General features: G+C 40.9%; 1 protein-coding gene across 3 annotated transcripts in view; it reads right to left on the reverse strand.

The window, feature by feature from the left end:
• LOC126253587 (activated CDC42 kinase 1) overlaps positions 1-19,127 on the reverse strand; it is a 566,545-nt gene that overhangs the window by 201,586 nt on the left and 345,832 nt on the right. For all 3 annotated transcript variants that reach the window (XM_049955017.1, XM_049955019.1, XM_049955018.1), the window contains exon 11: positions 1,649-1,903. In XM_049955017.1, coding sequence (XP_049810974.1) covers positions 1,649-1,903 — 255 coding nt within the window. The remainder of the gene's footprint in view (positions 1-1,648; positions 1,904-19,127) is intronic.

A 19,127-nucleotide genomic window follows, 5' to 3' on the forward strand; every position in this document is an offset into this window, starting at 1 on the left:
GTAGTAAAGGAGTTTTGCTATTTGGGGAGCAAAATAGCTGATGATGGTCGAAGTAGAGAGGATACAAAATGTAGACTGGCATTGGCAAGGAAATCGTTTCTGAAGAAGAGAAATTTGTTAACATCGAGTGTAGACTTAAGTGTCATGAAGTCGTTTCTGAAAATATCTGTATGGAGTGTAGCCATGTATGGAAGTGAAACGTGGACGATAAATAGTAAATAGTTTAGACAAGAAGAGAATAGAAGCTTTCGAAATGTGGTGCTACAGAAGAATGCTGAACATTAGATGGGTAGATCACATAACTAATGAGGAAGTATTGAATAGAATTGGGGAGAAGAGGAGTTTGTGGCACAACTTGACTAGACGAAGGGATCGGTTGGTAGGACATGTTCTGAGACATCGAGGGATCACCAATTTAGTATTGGAGGGCAGTGTGGAGGGTAAAAATTGTAGAGGGAGACCAAGAGATGAATACACTAAGCAGATTCAGAAGGATGTAGGCTGCAGTAGGTACTGGGAGATGAAGAAACTTGCACAGGATAGAGTAGCATGGAGAGCTGCATCAAACCAGTCCCAGGACTGAAGACCACAACAACAACATGTATCAGTGGAGATACTACAATTAATACAGTAATGAGAAAATTGTAAAGATGTCACTCAGAAATGAAATTATATGGAAACACAGAAGAGCTAAAGAAGAATGAGTACAGGAAAGGTGTCACATGACAGATAAAAATCTGAAACAGTGTAAAGGTGCTGCACTCAAACTAACCACTTTAGTGAATAGAGACTAATGAGCACAATAACCAGAGATCGGATAGTGGAAGCAGAAAATATGGCACGAACATGGAAAGAAAACTTGGGGAACCCTTACAGTTGCACAGGAGAAATTAGGTCAAGAGAAAATGAAAACACAGTGCAAGATGGTAATGATGAGAGTGAAGCGATACTCCATCCGGAATTTCCAAAAGCTTTGATTGAACTTGAAAGAAAATATACACAAGCTAGCAGAACTTTTGTGTGCAGCCCAATAACTGTAAGAGCTCATGCATGAAATTCATCTAACTGCCAGTTTCATAAGCTCTTAAAAAGAACATAATTAACACAATTCATAAGAAGACAAGAGCAAATAAATGTACAAGTTATTGCACATTCGGTCTAGCAAAATATCCATCAAAAATTTAGGAGAACTGTGTGCACCCAAGATGCAATTTTGGCACTGCAGTTAATAACAGAGAGAAGATTTAGGAAAATGAAGGAAATGAGCGTTGCATTTGCAGGTTAGTATAATGTAAGAAATTTTAATTCTAAGTCAGTATGGCAAGTCTCCATCTTTTTTGTGGTCCTTCTTGCGTATGGAAACAGGATTGGTCTGTTAACCCGAATGTGGCAATGTTAGTGGTAAAGGGTGGTCAGGTGCCCCTTCTGTCATCTGTGCTTGACGGTGCTACCAGAAGTACCCTCTGCTACACAACGTGAGAAGGCTTTTGGAGTGCAGATGCATAGTTATCAATAATCTGGAAAATTTCAACAACTTGAAATACTTTAAAGCCATTTTAATAATAATCATTGCACGTGAAACAAAACACAACAACCTGTTTGAGGCAAAGGCATTTCAACTCGAGTGGCTGGCAGGTGTGACACTCACCCACAGTCTCCTCGTACACATCTATCGGCTGATCCAGCAGAGACACAGCAGAAGTCACTCTCTCAGCAGGAGCAGCTGTAGATGGAGGTGCGAGGTCTAGCAAGAGTGGAGAATCACCAGGCCCCAGGCCCCCTCCAGGGTCACACAGGGAGGGCAGCTGCACTCCGGTAGAGCTGCCGCCCAAGCCGGCGCTCACTGGTGTCGTCGGCTCATCCGTCAGTTTGGAATAGTTGAACTGTTTCTGCTGGTTTCGACCTGTAATATGACATGGAAATGGTGTAGACCAAGGTCTCAAGTGTGCTTAGGAGAAACTGAAAAGGATAACTAACATGTAGAATAAATAAAGCTGCAATGTACAATAACTACAAATAAAATGGTAGAAAGCTTATCTACATAAATCAGACTCATTTGGTAAAACACTTTTCTGCAGTACATCAACTGCCCAATAAGTAATCTATTCAGCATTCACACATTACTACCAGTTTACTTATTTGTTGTGAGGGTGCAGTACGATCTTAATTAACCACCAGTTTCCACAGCAAATTTTGAACATCTAACACACGTACAAGGAGTGTAATATTGTCAATGTTAATCTGAAGCAGTTACAAGACAAACAAGATCCACCTAAGGAAATATTAATGCTCTCTGTTGCTAAACATAAGTAAATTTATAATTTGTGTACAAGTCTGTCAGTGGAGCACCAAGAATTCAGCCTAGATAAGGAAGTCACTGCTGACACAAAGTATGTCCACAGCTGTCCACTGAGATATGAAATCTGTGAGGGAAAGAACTGTCTCATTATCATTATATTAATGGTTGCAAAAATAATGGCTACTGTAATTAACCAATGTTCACATATTCTCAATATTAGATATGACTTACTCTTTACATTAGCACAAGCTTTTGACAAAGCACGTTGCTAGTAGCACTGAAACTTCAAGAAATATAAAATGCATATCAATCTAAAAAACTGAAGAATTATCCAGTGACTAATATGTAATCCAATTATAAATTGTACAGAATTAAAACATCTCAATCAAGAATAAAATCTGGCACTCCATGAGGCATTTTAAGATTTGTTAACAAAGCCTGAGCATACAGAATAGGTTTCAAGATATACAAGTGGCTCAAGACTTCGTAACAGATCCTACTGTGTTGTTCTTGATGGTAAGTGTTCATCTGACACAAGGGTGTCATCAGGAGTGCCCCAGGGAAATGTGAAAGGAGTTCTCCTATTCTCATATACATAAATGATGTGACAGATCGAGTGAGGAGAAATCTGCAACAGTTTGCTGATGACACTACAGCACACAAGAAAGTGTTGTTGTTGTTGTTGTGGTGTGGCTATGGCATGATCAGAACGACTAAGAAATTCTATTTGGTGTGATGAATGGCAGCTTGCTCTAAATGTAGAAAATGTGAGTTAATGCAGCTGAGTAGAAACAATAATCCCATAATGCTCCAATACTGTAGCAATGGTGCTGCTGCTTGACAAATTCATATCAATTAAATATCTACATACATTGTTGCAAAGTGATATGAAATGGAAGGAGCACATAAGAACCACAGTAGTAAAGGCAAATGGTCCACTTTGGTTTATCAGGAGTGTTTTAGTAAAATGTAGCTCATCTACAGAGGAGACCACATACAGAACACATGTGGCTCATTCTTGTGTACTGCTTGAGTGTTTGGGATCCCCATCAGGTAATATTACATTAAGACACTGAAGCGTTTCAGAGACAGTCTGCTTGAATTGTTATCAGTGGATTCAACCATCATGCATTATCACAGTGGGAAAATGGAAGGGGGGGGGGGGGGGCGGGGGGGAGTCAACTTTCTTTTCGCAAAACGCTAGTGAGAAAATTTAGGGAGCAGGCATTTGCAGCTGATTGCAGAGCGATTCTGCTGCCACTAATTTACATCTTGTGTGAGGATAATAAAGACTAGAGAAATCAGAGCTCATTTGGAGGCATATTGACAGTTGTCTTTCCCTCAACCCATTTGCAACTGTACCATAAAAGGAAATGACTAGTAGTGGCACATCCAGCATACAGTGGCTTGTGTGGAACATATGTAGATGTAGATGTATTACATGTGAGCATTAAAAATAAAATGGAAACGTATGTAACTTATCTGACATCTACGTCTTACATGTACAACCATTTACTAACACAATAGCTGATAAACCCGACACTGTCCAGGTACTCATTATAAATAAAATAAAAAACAAACAAGAGAGAGAGAGAGAGAGAGAGAGAGAGAGAGAGAGAGAGAGAGAGATTTCTTGTGTCATAAAGAAAAAAAATCATTTCCATGTATTTGTGAAAATGCCCTTGAAATTATGAAACACATAGGAAGAAATACGCATAATGTACAAACATATAAATACAGTATCCAAATTAAGAAAAACAGTATGCAAAGTACAAATTATCTATAAAGGAAAATCCAGGATGGTATAATGACAATGTAACTATCCATAAAGTTTATTTAATTCAGAACTTGATTACAAACAATATTTCTAGTTATACGTCCATGCAGTTGGTCGCAGCTGCTTTGGCGTGTCTACAACAAGGATATTGTAAATGTCTTATGCCAATATCTCTTTGTAGCTCTATAGACTGTTATCACCTAAAGCCATTTGCACTCTGCAGTCAAAAGCTGCCAAAAGTGCTGCCAGGTGTCAGAGATATCCTTAAACTGACTGAACAGTAGGACTGTCTTAGCAGTAAAGAATAAATACTGTATATTAATATTTCCAAAATACTAACGCAAATTCTTTACAGATGAATGGAAAAACTGGTAGAAATGGACCTCGGGGAAGATCAGTTTGGATTCCGTAGAAATGTTGGAACACGTGAGGCAATACTAACCTTACAACTTATCTTAGAAGAAAGATTAAGAAAAGGCAAACCTATGTTTCTAGCATTTGTAGACTTAGAGAAAGCTTTTGACAACGTTAACTGGAATACTCTCTTTCAAATTCTGAAGGTGGCAGGGGTAAAATACAGGGAGCGAAAGGCTATTTACAATACGTACAGAAACCAGATGGCAGTTATAAGCGTCGAGGGGCATGAAAGGGAAGCAGTGGTTGGGAAAGGAGTGAGACAGGGTTGTAGCCTCTCTCCGATGTTATTCAATCTGTATATTGAGCAAGCAATAAAGGAAACAAAAGAAAAGTTCAGAGTAGGAATTAAAATCCATGGAGAAGAAGTAAAAACTTTGAGGTTCGCCGATGACATTGTAATTCTGTCAGAGACAGCAAAGGACTTGGAAGAGCAGTTGAACGGAATGGACAGTATCTTGAAAGGAGGATATAAGATGAACATCAACAAAAGCAAAACGAGGATAATGGAATGTAGTCAAATTAAGTCGGGTGATGCTGAGGGAATTAGATTAGGAAATGAGACACTTAAAGTAGTAAAGGAGTTTTGCTATTTAGGGAGTAAAATAACTGATGATGGTCGAAGTAGAGAGGATATAAAATGGAGACTGGCAATGGCAAGGAAAGCGTTTCTGAAGAAGAGAAATTTGTTAACATCGAGTATAGATTTAAGTGTCAGGAAGTCGTTTCTGAAAGTATTTGTATGGAGTGAAGCCATGTATGGAAGTGAAACATGGACGATAAATAGTTTGGACAAGAAGAGAATAGAAGCTTTCGAAATGTGGTGCTACAGAAGAATGCTGAAGATAACGTGGGTAGATCACGTAACTAATGAGGAGGTATTGAATAGGATTGGGGAGAAGAGAAGTTTGTGGCACAACTTGACTAGAAGAAGGGATCGGTTGGTAGGACATGTTTTGAGGCATCAAGGGATCACAAGTTTAGCATTGGAGGGCAGCATGGAGGGTAAAAATCGTAGAGGGAGACCAAGAGATCAATACACTAAGCAGATTCAGAAGGATGTAGGTTGCAGTAGGTACTGGGAGATGAAGAAGCTTGCACAGGATAGAGTAGCATGGAGAGCCGCATCAAACCAGTCTCAGGACTGAAGACCACAACAACAACAACAACAACATTAATACTTCATGCATGATGTGGCATTATTTTTCATGCATCTCAGTGTTTATGACATCTTATCTCCTGATATACGTGTCATAGTGACATAATTTTGTAGGTACATTCAGTAGCATATGTGTAAACTGTCTGAAAATGTGTTGCAAATAGAGTCAGTAGCAAAGAAGTATGTTGTTGTTGTTGTTGTTGTTGTTGTGGTCTTCAGTCCTGAGACTGGTTTGATGCAGCTCTCCATGCTACTCTATCCTGTGCAAGCGTCTTCATCTCCCAGTACCTACTGCAACCTATATCCTTCTGAATCTGTTTAGTATATTCATCTCTTGGTCTCGCTCTACGATATTTACCCTCCACGCTGCCCTCCAATGCTCAATTTGTGATCCCTTGATGCCTCAAAACATGTCCTACCAACCAATCCCTTCTTCTAGTCAAGTTGTGCACAAACTTCTTTTCTCCCCAATCCTATTCAATACCTCCTCATTAGTTATGTGATCTACCCACCTTATCTTCAGCATTCTTCTGTAGCACCACATTTCGAAAGCTTCTATTCTCTTCTTGTCCAAACTGGTTATCGTCCATGTTTCACTTCCATACATGGCTACACTCCATACAAATACTTTCAGAAACAACTTCCTGACACTTAAATCTATACTCGATGTTAACAAATTTCTCTTCTTCAGAAACGCTTTCCTTGCCATTGCCAGTCTACATTTTATATCCTCTCTACTTCGACCATCATCAGTTATTTTACTCCCTAAATAGCAAAACTCCTTTACTACTTTAAGTGTCTCATTTCCTGATCTAATTCCCTCAGCATCACCCGACTTAATTTGACTACATTCCATTATCCTCGTTTTGTTTTTGTTGATGTTCATCTTATATCCTCCTTTCAAGACACTGTCCATTCCGTTCAACTGCTCTTCCAAGTCCTTTGCTGTCTCTGACAGAATTACAATGTCATCGGCGAACCTCAAAGTTTTTACTTCTTCTCCATGAATTTTAATACCTACTCCGAGTTTTTCTTTCATTTCCTTTACTGCCTGCTCAATATACAGATTGAATAACATCGGGGAGAGGCTACAACACTGTCTCACTCCTTTCCCAACCACTGCTTCCCTTTCATGCCCCTCGACTCTTATAACTGCCATCTGGTTTCTGTACAAATTGTAAATATCCTTTCGCTCCCTGTATTTTACCCCTGCCACCTTCAGAATTTGAAAGAGAGTATTCCAGTTAATATTATCAAAAGCTTTCTCTAAGTTTACAAATGCTAGAAACGTAGGTTTGCCTTTTCTTAATCTTTCTTCTAAGATAAGTCGTAAGGTCAGTATTGCCTCACGTGTTCCAACATTTCTACGGAATCCAAACTGATCATCCCCGAGGTCGGCTTCTACCAGTTTTTCCATTCGTCAGTAAAGAATTTGCGTTAGTATTTTGCAGCTGTGACTTATTAAACTGATAGTTCGGTAATTTTCACATCTGTCAACACCTGCTTTCTTTGGGATTGGAATTATTACATTCTTCTTGAAGTCTGAGGGTATTTAGCCTGTCTCATACATCGTGCTCACCAGATGGTAGAGTTTTGTCATGACTGGCTCTCCCAAGGCCACCAGTAGTTCTAAAGGAATGTTGTCTACTCCCGGGGTCTTGTTTCGACTCAGGTCTTTCAGTGCTCTGTCAAACTCTTCACGCAGTATCTTATCTCCCATTTCATCTTCATCTACATCCTCTTCCATTTCCATAATATTGTCCTCAAGTACATCGCCCTTGTATAAACCCTCTATATACTCCTTCTACCTTTCTGCCTTCCCTTCTTTGCTTAGAACTGGGTTGCCATCTGAGCTCTTGATATTCATACAAGTGGTTCTCTTCTCTCCAAAAGTCTCTTTAATTTTCCTGTAGGCAGTATCTATCTTTCCCCTAGTGAGACAAGCCTCTACATCCTTACATTTGTCCTCTAGCCATCCCTGCTTAGCCATTTTGCACTTCCTGTCGATCTCATTTTTGAAACGTTTGTATTCCTTTTTGCCTGCTTCATTTACTGCATTTTTATATTTTCTCCTTTCATCAATTAAATTCAATATTTCTTCTGTTACCCTAGGATTTCTATTAGCCCTCGTCAATTTACCTACTTGATCGTCTGCTGCCTTCACTACTTCATCCCTCAGAGCTACCCATTCTTCTTCTACTGTATTTCTTTCCCCCATTCCTGTCAATTGTTCCCTTATGCTCTCCCTGAAACTCTCTACAACCTCTGGTTCTTTCAGTTTATCCAGGTCCCATCTCCTTAAATTCCCACCTTTTTGCAGTTTCTTCAGTTTCAATCTGCAGTTCATAACCAATAGATTGTGGTCAGAATCCACATCTGCCCCAGGAAATGTCTTACAATTTAAAACCTGGTTACTAAATCTCTGTCTTACCATTATATAATCTATCTGATACCTTTTAGTATCTCCAGGATTCTTCCAGGTATACAACCTTCTTTTATGATTCTTGAATCAAGTGTTAGCTATGATTAAGTTATACTCTGTGCAAAATTCTACCAAGCGGCTTCCTCTTTCATTTCTTCCCCCCAATCCATATTCACCTACTATGTTTCCTTCTCTCCCTTTTCCTACTGACGAATTCCAGTCACCCATGACTATTAAATTTTCGTCTCCCTTCACTACCTGAATAATTTCTTTTATCTCGTCATACATTTCATCTATTTCTTCATCATCTGCAGAGCTAGTTGGCATATAAACTTCTACTACTGTAGTAGGCATGGGCTTTGTGTCTATCTTGGCCACAATAATGCGTTCACTATGCTGTTTGTAGTAGCTAACCCGCACTCCTATTTTTTTATTCATTATTAAACCTACTCCTGCATTACCCCTATTTGATTTTGTATTTATAACCCTGTAATCACCTGACCAAAAGTCTTGTTCCTCCTGCCACCGAACTTCACTAATTCCCACTATATCTAACTTTAACCTATCCATTTCCCTTTTTAAATTTTCTAACCTACCTGCCCGATTAAGGGATCTGACATTCCACGCTCCGATCCGTAGAACACCAGTTTTCTTTCTCCTGATAATGACATCCTCCTGAGTAGTCCCCGCCCAGAGATCCGAATGGGGGACTATTTTACCTCCGGAATATTTTACCCAAGAGGACGCCATCATCATTTAATCATACAGTAAAGCTGCAAAGAAGTAATAAATTTAAATACTGTGCACAACATTGCAGTTTTTCAGACATCTCAGTGTTTATGACATAATACCTCTTGAACTATGGGTGATACCATGATATAGTTTTGTACGTGGATTCAGTGGCATATGTCAACTGTACGTGTGGAATTAATTGCGAATAGAGGTAGTAGTACAGAAGTAATAAATTTAAATATCATGCATTATGTGGCAGTTTTTCAAGCAACTCAATGCTTATGGCACCATATCTCCTGTACTATGATAGGCAGCTGGATCTTAACCACACAATGATCATTGCCTGATGGAGAGCTATTTGTGCACTAAGTTTAGTTCAAATCGGATGAGTGGTATGAGTCATCCATTATGTAAACATCCACACAACTTCATGATCGTCATCATCATCATCATCATCATCATCATCAACAACAACAACAACAACAACAACAACAACAACAACAACAACAATAATCATCAGACACCCACTGCTGGACAACCCATCTTCCATTTAGTTGCCTAACTGCATATGTTCCCCAGCATTCACTTTAATTATAATCAATCCATTTGTTTGTTTTCCTGCGTCTCCTAGTAATTTCCAACTTGTATCTCTTCATTAATCACAGGGTAAATCTTAGTTTTTTTACTGTTTTTGAGATTCAAAGTCAATGTAACACACATACCGTAAACTTCCTCTGACAAATCAAAAGCTCGGTTTTGAAATCCTCAATTTAGTTTAATACATGTACGACACAGCAATTTTATTCCTTTCTTTTCTTTCTTTCACTGTGTATCCAGTCAGTGTCTGAAGCTGTTCTACACATAAAAACTCAACTGTTATTGTTTTCTATTTGACATTTTGGTTATCGATGCTACTACACGGGGAAATGCCATTGTTTAATTTTGTTTCCAAACATCTCTAAAAATACTGGTGTCCGGAGATACTGGTCACGTGTGTATGAGCTGTTGTGTGAATATGTGAGAGCTATACTTCTGAAAAAGGACCTTGTTCGAAAGATTCAAAATGTTTCTAGTATTTTTTTCATTGTGCCTGTCTGAAACTCGGGTCTTCCTCCGGGAGATGAGCATCAACCTGTCCTTTCCACAATACTGTTACTTTTTTTTATTTTTCGAGTTGTAACTGTAGCTTTAGAGCTACATAAGCAAAAGTTACTAGAATGATTTTTTTGCTCCTGTCATATCACTGTAACAGGAAATGTAAAAGGATCTTTTTTATGATTTTTCGAAATTTTAACATCATATGGAACCACTACTTACCCTGCTGACAAAGTTTATTTCTAAATGTGAGAAGTATACTTTCTTTGGGAAACTTATAAAGCAGTTCTTATGTATCTTAATAACAGACCCATCACACTTGCAATAAAAACTTTCAGGACAGTTTTGACACCACCACCTAACCACTGTTTTAAATAAATGCAATGCAATGTAAGAAAGTGAGATTACATTATTACAAAATGAACAGCTATCAATAAAGAATAGCCAACGAACTTTTAACTGCAGTTACAATATATACTAACCAATGTAGTCACTGTCACCAAAATTTCGATTATTAAATGAAATAGTGTATGAAGTATTACTGTGTTCATTGTGAAAAAATGTCAGCTGGTACAGGTCTTTTATAATCGTATTAGTATGCAGCACACTAGAATCCACAAGAAAAAAAACACTTAAAAGAATTCTTTCATTGTTGGCCAGATAATGTACTAGCAAACCTGGTAATGCTTTGCAAGTGCCAAGTATGAATGGTAACCGAATATACATCCTAAACTCCTTCACCACCTTCTCTCTACCCATCTCCTTCTCCCTCTCTTTGTCCCCCACTGCCGCCGCCTCCTCCTCGTCCTCCTCCTCCTCGTCCACCACCACCACCACCACCTCCTCCTCCTCCTCCTCCTCCTCCTCCTCCTCCGGCCCTCTCTCTGTGCATCATTTCTTCCCTCTCTGTATGTCCATTCCCTACCCCTCCCTTTGCCCTATTGCCCCTCTTCTGACAATGAGTCTCATTTACTGTTATTGGAAACTAAACCCTGACTGGGAACTGAAGTTGCTTAAAATGAAGATGAATCAGTAGGTATCACTGCTATAAGAATACAACAGATACCTCTCGAACTGCTGGATAGAAACTTCGGTGACAGTATTACACATAGTTTTAATCTGTGGATGGGTATAATGTCTGACACAACGAACACCATTTTTTTTAATACAGAAGCCATAAATATCAACATTTTGAGGGTGGTACCAACATCATCCACAATTAGGCATGGAAATAATTCGATGGAAAAAGTAAAAAATACACGCCAGACAGGGAATCAAGCCCCAGGTTCCCACTTCATGCTTTGACTATCCGAGCACACTTACTGGTCAATCCAAAGTCTCAACTTTCACACGCTAGCATCCTTGTCCATTTACTTAATTTGCTTGAAGTAAATGGAAAAGGGCACTACTTCATAGTCATTGATTAGCTGGCAATTTGGATCAGCTGGAACACATGCTATGATAACAACATGGTTAAAGTGACCACTTGTGTAAAATGGGAAATCCAGGTTCTAATCATGGTATAACACAAATTTTCAACTTTTTGCCACTGAATTACCTTAAAGCACAATTATGTATGTCGCAACCTTGAAATATTAATTATAAAGTTTTGGGTGATTTAATTTATGAAGTACTGTTCTAATCATAAGCCAATGGTGGTAAATACAACAGTTTTGTTTTCTGTAAAGCATACAGCAAAGAAGAAAACAAAACATCACATTGTTGTGTACACAATTTTCATCTGAAAATATGTGCAAGGAGATAGAATATACATGGGAGAAACATGTTGTCTAATGGCTTGCATACCCTCCTATCATAGTTAAAATTCGATCCCGAGAAATCAATTGAAACTGTACACTGTCATTTAAAACAACATACAGCCTTTGTTCATCTAAATGTTTACTAGAGATGTGAAAATCTGAATTTTTTTAGGTTTTCACTAACAACACTTCCCCTTTATATATTACACATATAGTATAATATGCATTAAAATATATAGCCTATGTCAATCCGAGTGCTCATTAGAGTATTGTGTAAAAATGTGAAGCAAAGTGCCCAGAGACAGTGGGCGAGTGTGTGTGTGTGTGTGTGTGTGTGTGTGTGTGCGTGCGTGCGTTCGTGCGTGTGTGTGTGTGTGTGTGTGTGGAGGGGTTTATTCTGAAGGACTTTGTGCAACAGCTTTGAAATTCCTGGTGTTCTTTTCATTGTCTGTGACTCAACACCTCCACTCCCTGGAAAGGAGCAATCCATCCTTCCCATAATGTTGTAATTATTCCATTCTGGCCTTTCCGTTGTTTGAAAATAAAAAAGTAATATGCTACCCTAATCTTCTGTCTGCCATTCGGCCGGTGGGCCTCAGTGCAGATGTTTGTCTTCCACAAGCCTCACATGTTTTTGGTGACAATATTCTGGATATCTGCAATGATAGTAAATCTGGTGCAGACAACCCAAGCTCATGCGTTTCACTGCACTGTGGACAATTTAGAAGTCAAGCTGTCTCCACAAATCATGCTAAATGGCTTGACTAGGTAGTGCTAATGAACAAAATGACTGAATTCCTTGGTTCTAGACTTAAAGCAAAGAACTTGCTGCAACCAAAAAATCTGTAATGTACATATGCGAAGAGAGCAAACACTTTCTAAGTGTTTCAAAGAAGCTCTCTGAGACCGCAGACGTGTGTGCAAGTTGCGTTTACGTGTGTGTGTGTGTGTGTGTGTGTGTGTGTGTGTGTGTGTGTCTGTCTACTGCTGACAAAGGCCTTAATGGCCGAAAGCTTTAATTGTGTGAATCTTTTTGTTGTGCCTGTCACGACTCAGCATCTCCGCTATATGGTGAGTAGCAACTTTCCTTGTCTGATATTGTCTCAAAGAAGAAGCTGATTTAAAGTACTGCTCAGATATTTTGCCTTCATTTAAGGAATGCACCAAGAAACAATAAGATATCATAATTTCCAAAAACTGGTTTACTGAACTAATGCCAGAGGACCAGAAAAATGTAGGACACAGTGTATGATCGTGGTATTACAAGAAAACCGAGGAGCCGCCAGCACCAGCCACAGGGGGCCAAAATTCTGAAGATGGCTTTAACATAAGCTGAAACCAGTAAATAAACAAATATTATTGCAATTTTGACTGTTGATTTTAATCTAAATATATAGGAAAGTCTCTTAAAAAATGTCTTTTGTTTTTCGAAGTGGGAAGAATTAGTAAGGAGTATTCTTTTTCCTTCCATTAAGTTGTTATTCCAGCTGGCAAATGCTGCAAGACTTGGCTGAGAGAAAACAACTTATATCAGTGTGAACCTTTGCACAACTACAGCTACAGAGACTTCCTGCAAGTGACTTCCCTTACTTCTGCACCTTCACGATATCATCAAACATCTCACTTGGATCCAACTTGAGTGTGTTAACATCAGTCCACATACGTCTCAGTCAGTGAAACATCTGTACATTTTTTTTTTCCATTTGTCTTTAAGAAAATCACCAAGTATTTGGGAGGAAGGCAATTCAAATCCATATCTGGCTATCCAGATTCACGTTTTTCACAGTTTCGCTAAATTGTTTCTATTGCAATTGGTGGAGTAATACAGGGAAAAAATAACAAAATAGTTCATCACAGTCTGTCAGGTTGCAGCATTCCAGGCAGCTTAATGTGAAATAGTCTCTTTGTCGTGCCTGTATGCTACTCAACATGTCATCACATATCCCTGGTTTAGTTAGCTTCTGTTATGACATTGTATGTATACTAACCTCCTTAGCTGTGTGCTTCCCTTCTGCTACTAATGTTTTGACTTAGACGTGTTTACCAGTTTTAGGTCTGAAGTACACGTTTACCAGTTTTGGGTCTGAAGTACAGGACCAAGTCAAATTTAGTGTCAGACACAGTGCTTTTCTGCAATTTGAACACTTCGTGCACTTCATATAAGGAAATTTTTCAACCAACACTCAGGTGCAAATAACTTTACGACTTACATTTCTGTGACCCTTTTAGCAGCGCTTAAATGTTATCGATCTTCCCTGCTTCCATTTGTATTTCATGAGGCTGCTCAGTTGCAACTCAAATGATTCCTCAGTTTCCATCATCTCACTCTGTCCTTAAGTCTGGACTGAAGTTGGTACAGTGCTTAACAATATACCATTTCTGGCCTCCATCTAATACATTCCTCTTCATTTTTGTCTTCCCCTGTACTCATTACATGTGGGTCATTCTTACCCTGGAACTGAATGACTTGCCCTTCCTATGTAACCCTCCCCAGCCTATCCTTTTCTCCTTCCAAATGAAGGAACCAGTATCTTTATCTACATCTACTTCACATACATAGTCCACAAGCCACAATACAGTGCACGGTGGAGGGTAGCTTTTACCGCTGCTGGTCATTCCCCTTCCTGCTCCAATCATAAATGATGTGAAGGAAAAATGACAATCTGTAAACCTATTTATATGGGCTCTAATTTCTCTTACCTTTTCATTGCAGTCCTTAAGCAAAATGTATGTTGGAAGCAGTAGAACCAAAAGCTGATTCCCTGAATTTTCTCAGCATTGTTTCAAGAAAAGAATGTCGTTTTCCCTCCAAGGATTCCCATTTAAGTTCACAAAGCATTTCCATAGCACTCGTGTGTTGATCAAACCTACTGGTCCATATCTAGCAAAATGCTCACGAACTGCTTCAAGTCATCCTTTAATCTCATCCACTGAGAATCACAAACACTCAAACAGCACACAAGAATGGCTCGCACAGGTGTTCCGTACACTGTCTTCTGCATAGATGAGCTAAATTTTTCTGTCATTCTCTCAAACAACCCAAGTTGACCAGTCGTCTTCCCTACAGGAAATCTTATGTGCTTGTTCTATTTCGTAAAGCTTTGCACTGCTAACACTAGAGATTTTATCAAAGTGACTGTGTTTCATATTAGTAATACTTCCTAAATCCATGCTGATTTCTGGACCAAAGCTTTTTCCTCCTCAAGGAAATTTAAAGTTAGAATATGGTCAAGAATTCTGTAGTACACCAACATTGAGAATACTGGTCTGTAACTTTGCCAGTTCATTCACTTACCTCTATTATATATATGGGAGTCACCTACACTTTTTTCCAGTCACTCGATAACTTTGTGCTGGGTGAGAGGTACGTAAGGGATCAATGTCAAAGAGCATTCTCTGTAAATCTCAACTAGGATTCTATCCAGACCTGGCAACAAATTTGTTTTCAACTCTTTCAATTGATTCTCAATGCCAAGGATGCCTGCTTCTATGCCCTCCACATGCGAGCGTGTGTGTGCAACTGTCAAACAATCGTCTGTCTGTATGATCTTACTGTGTGAAAGATTTTATCCTTTCTTTTTCTTTTCGTTTTTTTAATGCGGAATTTGAAGCTTCAGCTTTCCTTTTGCTGTCTCCTGTTGCAGCACCAGATCGTTTGCCAAAGACTGAACACAATCCTTCAACCCGCCTAGCTGCTTTATGTAAGACCAGAATTTTCTCGAGTTCTCAGCAAGGGATTTCACTAATCTAATCTTGGAAGTTGCTGTATGCTTTGTGCATCAATCCTTTTGTAGCCAAATGAATTTATATGAACATTTTCCTGTTGTTATTGCTACATTCTTTAGAGAACCAGAAGTGCGACAATCTCTGTGTCCTCAGTGTTTTCCGAATTTTGTTATTAAACCAAAATGGGTCTTTCCCATCCACAATCCATTTAGTTGGACGGTTGGATTAAGACAGGAGCAAAGAGACCAAACTATGAGGTCATCAGTCCCTTGCTCCCAATAAAACAATGCCACAAGTGTGAGAATAAAACAAACGAGACTGACAACTCAAAACAAAATGAAAGGAAAAATCACAAGAGTGAAGAAGGGCAACAAACATGTAAATGGACAAAAGGGCAGAAGAAAACCACAGAAACACAAGAAACGGGATGAAGAGATTAAAACAACAAAGCAGATTACCATGGCTGGCTGACTATGAGAATAAAAAAGGAGAAGCCAGCCACTCTACAAGACATTAAAACTTCCACCCTAGAAGCACTAGGGTGGAGGACACAGAGGGACAAAGGACATGCACTAAAACTTAGATCAAATGATAAAACCCACCCTAACGAATAAAACATAAAACTAAATTGGTCGATGAGGCGATGTCAGATAAAATTAGCGACAACGAGTCCGGTAACCCAAGATTTCGTTGCTGGGCAGTCAAAGTGGGACAGTGCACGAGAAAATGGACCACTGTCAACCAGGAGCCGCACTGACACTCAGGCCGGTCTTCACGGCACAGGAGGTAACCATGCCAATGCAGAGATGGCAGAGGACAACTGATTCCCTGCAAGAGACCCACATGGAAGACTTACACATATTCATAGTCTCCTTAATGACATAGTTTGTTGTGTGTAGTGTTATGCCATTCCGTCTCCCAAAGCTGAAAAACCCTACAGCGTAAGTCAGAACGCAGGTCAGGTTCATAGATGCCCATCTCCAGAAGCAGTTCCCGTGTAGCCTGTCGGCATGTTCATTGCCTGGGATGCCGACGTGTCCTGGGGTCCACACAAACACCACTGAACGATGGGACCAGTCCAGGGCATAGATGGACACCTGGATGGACACCACCAAAGGATGGTGAGGGTAGTACTGGTCAATAGCTTGTAGGCTGCTCAAGGAGTCAGTACACAGAAGAAAACGATTCACCGGGGCATGAACGGAAATACTGAAGAGCACGAGAGATGGCCACCAGCTCTGCGGTGAATACACTGCAACTATCAGGCAAGGAATGCTGTTTAAAATGGCCTCTGTGGACGTAGGTTAAGCCAATATGACCATCAGCCATCAAGCCGTCGGAACACGTCAAGAATCGAGAGGAAGTGACCGTGGAGAGCGGCAGGAGTAACTGAGTCCTTAGCATCATACGAAAGGTCCAGACGAATCTGTGACCTAGGTGTACATCATGGAGGTGTATGTGGATGGACCTGGATGGGAGGTGGTGAAGGGAAGGATTCCAGTTCAGACAGAAGGGATCGCACGCAAACTGCAATCGTTAGCCCTGACCTAGGCCGCTGATGTGGGAGATGAACTGCCACAGGTGGAAAAAGGAGACGGTAATTCGGATGCTCAGAAGAACTACGAATGTGTGCATCATAACTGGGGAGCAGTTGTGCATGTCGGATCTGCAATTGAGGAACTCTGGCCTCCAGCAGCACACTGGTCACTGGACTCATTCGAAAAGCTCCCATCACTAGGCCACAGTGGTGCACTTGGTCGAGTACACACAATACTGAGGGTGCCGCCGAACCATAAATCAGGCTCCCATAGTCAAAGCATGATTGAACAAGGGCATTGTAGAGCTGCAGCAGAGTAGAGCGATCTACACCTCAGTTGGTGTTGCTCAGGCAGTGGAGGGCATTGAAGTGATGCCAGTACTTCTGCTTAAGCTGATGAAGGTGAGGTAGCAAAGTCATCGGGCATCGAAAACCAGTCCTAAGAATCAATATGTCTCCACTACAGGAAGTGGATCATCATGAAGGTAAAGTTATGATTCCAGATGAACGGTACGACGCCACTTAGCGGCCAAAAACTGGAAGCCATGGTCGAGAGCCCACGACTGTGCGTTGAGGATGGCTCCCTGTAGGCGACACTCAGCTACACTAGTGCTGGTGGAGTAGGACGAAATGCTGAAGTTATCTGCATACAGAGAGGGTGAGACGGATGGCCCTACAGCTGCTGCTAGACTGTTAATGGCCAATAAAAATAGTGATACACTCAATACAGAGCCCTGCGGGACACCATTCTCCTGGACATTGGGGGTACTATGGGAGACACCAATTTGGACACAGAAAGTATGGAGCGACAGGAAATTCTGGATAAAAGTCAGGAGCAGGCCTCGGAGACCCCACCTGCATAATGTGGCATGGTATGATGTCAACAGGTGGTGTCGTATGCTTTGCGTAGATCAAAAAATACGGCAACAAGGGGTTGGCAACTGGAAAAGGCTGTTCGAATGGCAGACTCAAGGGACACCAGATTAACAGTGGTAGAGCGCCCCTGGCAGAAGCCACCCTGACATGAAGCCAGTAGGCCATGTGACTCCAGGACCCAAACCAACCACCGATACACCATTTGTTCCAGCAGCTTACAAATGACATTGGTGAGGATGATGGGCAAATTGCTATCCACATCAAGCAGGTTTTTGTCTGATTTGAGCACTGGAACGACGGTGATCTCCCACCACTGCGATGGAAAGACGCCATCACACCAGATATGGTTGAAGATAATGAGGACATGGCGCTTGTTGTCAGACGAGAGATGTTTGATTATCTGACTGTGGATCCGATCAGGCCTAGGAGCTGTGTTGGGGCAGTGTGCAAGTGCACTGAAGAGCTCCCACTCTGTGAATGGGCCATTATAGGGTTCACTGTGGTGCGTAGTGAACGAGAGGCTTTTCCTTTCCATCCACCGTTTGATGGGTGCGAAAGGCTGGGGGCTAGTTCTTCGAAGCAGAGGCTCGAGCATAGTGCTCAACAAAGTGCTCGGCAATCGCGTTTGTGTCGGTACATAGCACGCCACTGATGGTAACGCCAGGCATACCTGTTGGGGTCTGGTACCCAAGAAGACGCCTGATCTTTGTCCTTACTTGGGAAGGTGATGTATGGCACCCAATGGTCGACACGTACCTCTCCCAACACTCCTGTTTTCATCGTTTTATAATCTGGAATACATGGGCACAAAGCTCCTTTTGGGCTCTTCAGCCACTGGTGGGTGTCGTCTTTCCCACTAGCAGAAACCTGGGAAGGGAGTAACCCCAGGGACCCCTTCCTAGCGAGAGGAGCTGAAGAAGCCTTACGCTTCTCTGGCTCAGAAGTGGGGACTGAAATTCCTGACAGTTGGGAGGGTGTTGCTCCCGAAGTAGGACGTGCAGGAGCAACAGGGAGGGAAGTGCCCCCACCAGCAAGGGGGCAGGTGTAGTCTCCCGATTCTTAGAGGCGACAGGAATTCGAGGAACTGATGGGGCGAGATCTACCGTATTTACTCGAATCTAAGCCGCGCTCGATCTAAGACACGCCTGAAAAATGAGACTCGAAATAAAGGGAAAAAAAATTTCCCGAATCTAAGCCTCACCTGAAATTTGAGGCTCGAAATTCAAGGGGAGAGAAAAGTTTTAGACCGCACCTCCAAATCGAAACAAAGTTGGTCCATTGTAATATGAGACACAATTTAGGTCGAATGAAAGACGATACAGCTACAGTA

Source organism: Schistocerca nitens, chromosome 4 (assembly GCF_023898315.1).
Source record: "Schistocerca nitens isolate TAMUIC-IGC-003100 chromosome 4, iqSchNite1.1, whole genome shotgun sequence".
In the NCBI taxonomy this organism is placed as follows: Eukaryota; Metazoa; Arthropoda; class Insecta; order Orthoptera; family Acrididae; genus Schistocerca; species Schistocerca nitens.